This window comes from Lactuca serriola, chromosome 8 (assembly GCF_051521515.1).
Source record: "Lactuca serriola cultivar US96UC23 chromosome 8, Lser_US96UC23_V15, whole genome shotgun sequence".
Classification (NCBI taxonomy): Eukaryota; Viridiplantae; Streptophyta; class Magnoliopsida; order Asterales; family Asteraceae; genus Lactuca; species Lactuca serriola.
The window spans coordinates 211648646-211653128 of NC_136415.1; the positions used below are offsets into that span (position 1 = coordinate 211648646).

At 33.6% G+C, this 4483-nt stretch overlaps 1 protein-coding gene across 1 annotated transcript; it reads right to left on the bottom strand.

Moving 5' to 3' along the window:
* Window positions 1–2250: 2250 nt before the first annotated feature.
* On the bottom strand, window positions 2251–2979 carry LOC145069835 (histone H2A.1-like). The gene is made up of 2 exons (XM_079016779.1): window positions 2696–2979; window positions 2251–2594 (listed from the first exon to the last, which is right to left on the bottom strand). Exons 1-2 carry the CDS (start codon window positions 2900–2902, stop codon window positions 2346–2348), a joined length of 456 nt encoding a protein of 151 aa, XP_078872905.1. The 5' UTR covers window positions 2903–2979; the 3' UTR covers window positions 2251–2345.
* Between the last annotated feature and the right edge of the window lie 1504 nt (window positions 2980–4483).

Consider the following 4483-nt stretch of genomic DNA (forward strand, 5'->3'; position numbering starts at 1 on the left):
TCATTTTTAAAGAAAATATTGGATTTTCTGAAAGCGAACTCTATCATTCATACAAGGAAAAATTAGCGGTTTTCGCATACAAAAATCTTATGAACTCACCAACTTAATTGTTGACACTTTTTCAAAACCGCTTGTATTCTAAGGAAATTATTAAACAGGTAATCAAAAGGGTTTTGAGGATGGGGCGACGCCGCGTCACATTATTTATTTTTGGACATATTGTATTTAACATCAAGTAAACAATGTTTTGTGTACAACATAACATTTTAAATTATCAATGCAATGGTTGTATGACTTTGATCACTATTATTCATTTGTTATGATATTGTACATGAAGTCATCCACCCCCAAACGTTTCTGTCGATCTGGTTCAGGGGTGTGACACATTCTCACGTCGTGAGGACCAATTCCTCATGTCGTGACAGCGTCATGCCAAAACAATTGAGGAACTCCTCTGTTACTTCGTGACCCCCAAATAGTCATGTCACGAGTTACTCACAATGGACATCTTAATGCATTCAACCCAATCATTTCACTCATGCATTCCAACTTTCCAGAAGGTCATATAACTCCATAATCAACCTAAAAATCAATGATTTATGGACATGTATGTCGAATACATGTCTAGATTTTATACTGGGCCAAAAAAGTAGAAGAGGTCACTAAAGTTCTCATACAAGGATTCAAAACTCAACCATCTACTAGATATGAACTTTATATCACTCATGAGATCCTTATAACCCATAAAGTTGCCAACTTTATGGTTTCCTTTCATTCAAGTTTGCTTAAACATAGAAAAAAAATGGGACAAAACCTAGATCTAACAATATTCAACAATAAAGGTTTAAGCTTTGACACTTACAAGTTTCTAAAACAAGCACGATATGACGATGATGATGTTCCCTTGCTAGATGCACAACTGGAACACCTTTTTCTTCTCTTTAAACTACCAAAAACACCAAATTGAGCTCTAAAATAGATTAGATGAATTTGGGTTTCTCTCTTTCTGTTTTGGAGGTGATAGGGGCTAAGGATGAAGGAAACCCTAGCCCCTCAATTCCTTTAAATAGGTCCAAAGTCCGAAATTATGGTTTCATTAAATCATATCTCATGTCGTGACACCTATAGTTTCACGTCGTGACACCTTAATGACACAACCCGCATAATATGACCATGTCACGACGTGAAGGTCCTACCTTCACGTTGTGACCAGTCCCAAATTCGAGAATTGCTTAATTTTTCACACCTCAAGGTGTCGGATGTTACACAAATAGATTAAAAAAATAAGTAAATAGCCAATTTACTTTTTTTTAAAATACCACAACATTTTTATTGTACTGACCAACTATAATAATCAAACAAACATAACAACGGTATCAAATTGAACAATTATTTGACACAGCAAATGTTTACATAAAACAAATACAACACAAAATGATGTGTTTTTTACCAACTCGGAAACGACACAATAAACACAACACATATAAGTTAAATCGAGCATTTGTTTATTTAATTCACATACTTAAGACACAGCAAATTCAAAATACATAACACATGTCAATTTTCTAAAACACATCATGACATCACATCATATGTTTTATAATAGACACAAACACCCTAAAAACCCATATTTAAAATTTCAATTTCGACAAAATTTTGATTTCCAGTCGTGTTTGCGTTACCCTAAACTAAAAACGCCAAATTAAAGAGACTATTTATGATCTCATCCATTCTTTACGTCCATACATAAACAACAATCTATAAATTGCAACTATAAAAATATTATTCATAACCAGAAAATCAATGGCTTATGGGCTTTTTGCATTTCAATGGGTACAAACGCCCCCAAGCAAACATCTATGGCATCACATTTTCATATTAAGACCAACAATTCAGGGTTCAACCCTATTTGAAGGAATATGAATAATATTACACCAAATTAGAAAAAATAAATTATTTAGGAAAATTATCAAAGGGTTGAAGAACATGAACAATATCACAAGCACAAAACCTAGCCTTCTTGTTAAGGTGAGTTCAAAGCAAAACGCATAGGTAATAATTGTGATAAAACCCACAGTCCAATAACTAGAATCACCAATGTTCAATGGAAACAGCAATCAATCAGATAAATTGATGAATCTCAATCAACAACAATAAAATTAGGGTTTTAGAGTATTTTAAAAATCCAAAACACCATAAGAACAGTAAACTTAAACAACAAAAAGATCAGCAAAATAATCCAATTAGATATACTGCAAAATGATTAGATTAATTATGATGCTAAAATCAAGAAACTTTGTTAACATATTAACCTAAGGTAGATTCATACAAACATCACAACTATTCTATGCTTTTTTGGGTGATTTGGAAGCTTTAGTCGATTTGGGAGATTTAGGAGTCTTCTCGGCGTCAACTGCAGATTTCTTAGGCAACAAAACTGGATTGATGTTTGGTAGAACACCTCCATTCGCGATGGTAACACCAGCAAGCAATTTTCCCAATTCTTCATCGTTCCTCACAGCCAATAGAACATGTCTAGGGTTAATTCTCGTCTTCTTGTTATCTCTTGCTGCATTTCCAGCCAACTCCAAGACCTGTAATTCGATTTTGGGAATCAAATCAATTGTTGAATTCAACAAACACCGATAAAAACACAAAACAAAACAAATTAATCACAGAAGACTTGAATACGAACCTCAGCAGCGAGGTATTCTAGAACGGCGGCGAGATAGATCGGTGCACCGGAGCCGGTTCGTTTAGCGTATTGGCCTTTTTTCAAAAACCTGGAGATTCTACCCACCGGAAACTGAAGTCCGGCCTTAACCGACTTGGTCACCGATTTCTTCCGTTCACCGGCGCCTTTCCTTCCTCCGGCACCCTTAGTTGTTTTCCCGGACTCCATTGATCTGACTTGAAATTTGTGTGGAGAGATTAGATTCGTCGGAGTAGATTGTGAATTTGAAAATTCGATGAATAAAACGGAGGGAGAAGAGGAGTATATATAATGCGCGGTTTGTTTGGTTGAATTTAAGGTGGGAGGATCTAAAATGATCCGACGCTTAACAAAGCATGCCACGCTGGCAATCCATAACAAAGTGCATTTTTGTGATTTTCATCGGACGATCAGAATTGTGGGCTAATTAACCGGGGGCACGTTCTCATTAAACTTGGATCGATTTTTTAGGTTTTAAAGCTGGATCACTCCATAGGGTTTTCTATAAGTATCATCTTCTTTTTGAATTCCACCTGATTTGATTTTTGTTTTTTGTTGTTGTTTTTTTTTTTTTCCTATTTTATTTTTTTTTTTGTTGTTTTTAATTTCTATAAGTATCATCTTCTTTTCAACTCCACCTTTATTGCTTATCATGAATAGATCTTGAGTTTTGTCTATCTTATTGATGTTATTACATGTCTGAGTGGAGTAAATCCATAAAGTTGGCAACTTTATGGATTATAAGAGTCCCAATGGCATTATAGTGTTCATAGGTATTCAAGAGTCGTATAACTAAATATGGATAGACGAACGTTGTTCAATAGTCCAATACTTCAAATTTTATGGTTGAGCTTCTGAAGTTTGATCCACCACTTTGCTCTATATGGTCACATCAAGATTTTAACAATGAACATTACCATAAACCTAACATTTTTTTTACGATAAATTATTGATTGACATTTAAAATAATTGTTCTAGCACAACTAATATGAAAATGTACATAGGAAAATAAAAGGAGAAATATATTCAATATTCTTTTAGATAATTGTTTACTGGTCATCGTTTTACGAGAAACACAATCCTCTTCAAACATAAACATAAACCAAGTGTATGTGGTATTATAAACATCTTTTCGACCCTAATTGTCTAGGGTATCATGAAATCCAAACTAGGATAATTCCTGAAGAAACGATTTTGATTTTAGGCACAAAACACATAATCAATTTTGAGAGAGAATGAAGAAGAAAACGTTTTTCAGTTTTCTGTGTTTCAAAAGATACGACCTTTTTCCCGGACTTATCCATACAACGGATAAAACGAGAACAATTTTCAACTTTCAGAAAATACAAATTAAACCTTGTATTTGCATCTTTAAAGAATAACAAATTAGTCCTCGTACAAATTGAACCTTGTATTTGCATCTTGACACAGTAGATCAGGATTCGATACTAACAATGTTTAGTAAATACAAGTGTGCACTCCCACACCTCCTAACTTATATTATAACTAAAACACTATTTTTGAAACACTTGTTAAATCCATTACACTAAAATATATTTGGTGATTAAATCACCAACAATCCTCCCCTATTTTAGTGTAACCTTGAATTAACAACCTTAAAACAAAAGAAAACAAAACTAATGCATAAATGAAAATATCGATATGATTGAATTTTCATGTTAGTATATTACACATTTCAAACATTCGAGAAATCAAGGTATCTTAAAGATTGAACCCAGCAACTCTTTTGAATATCTGAAAATAATATAC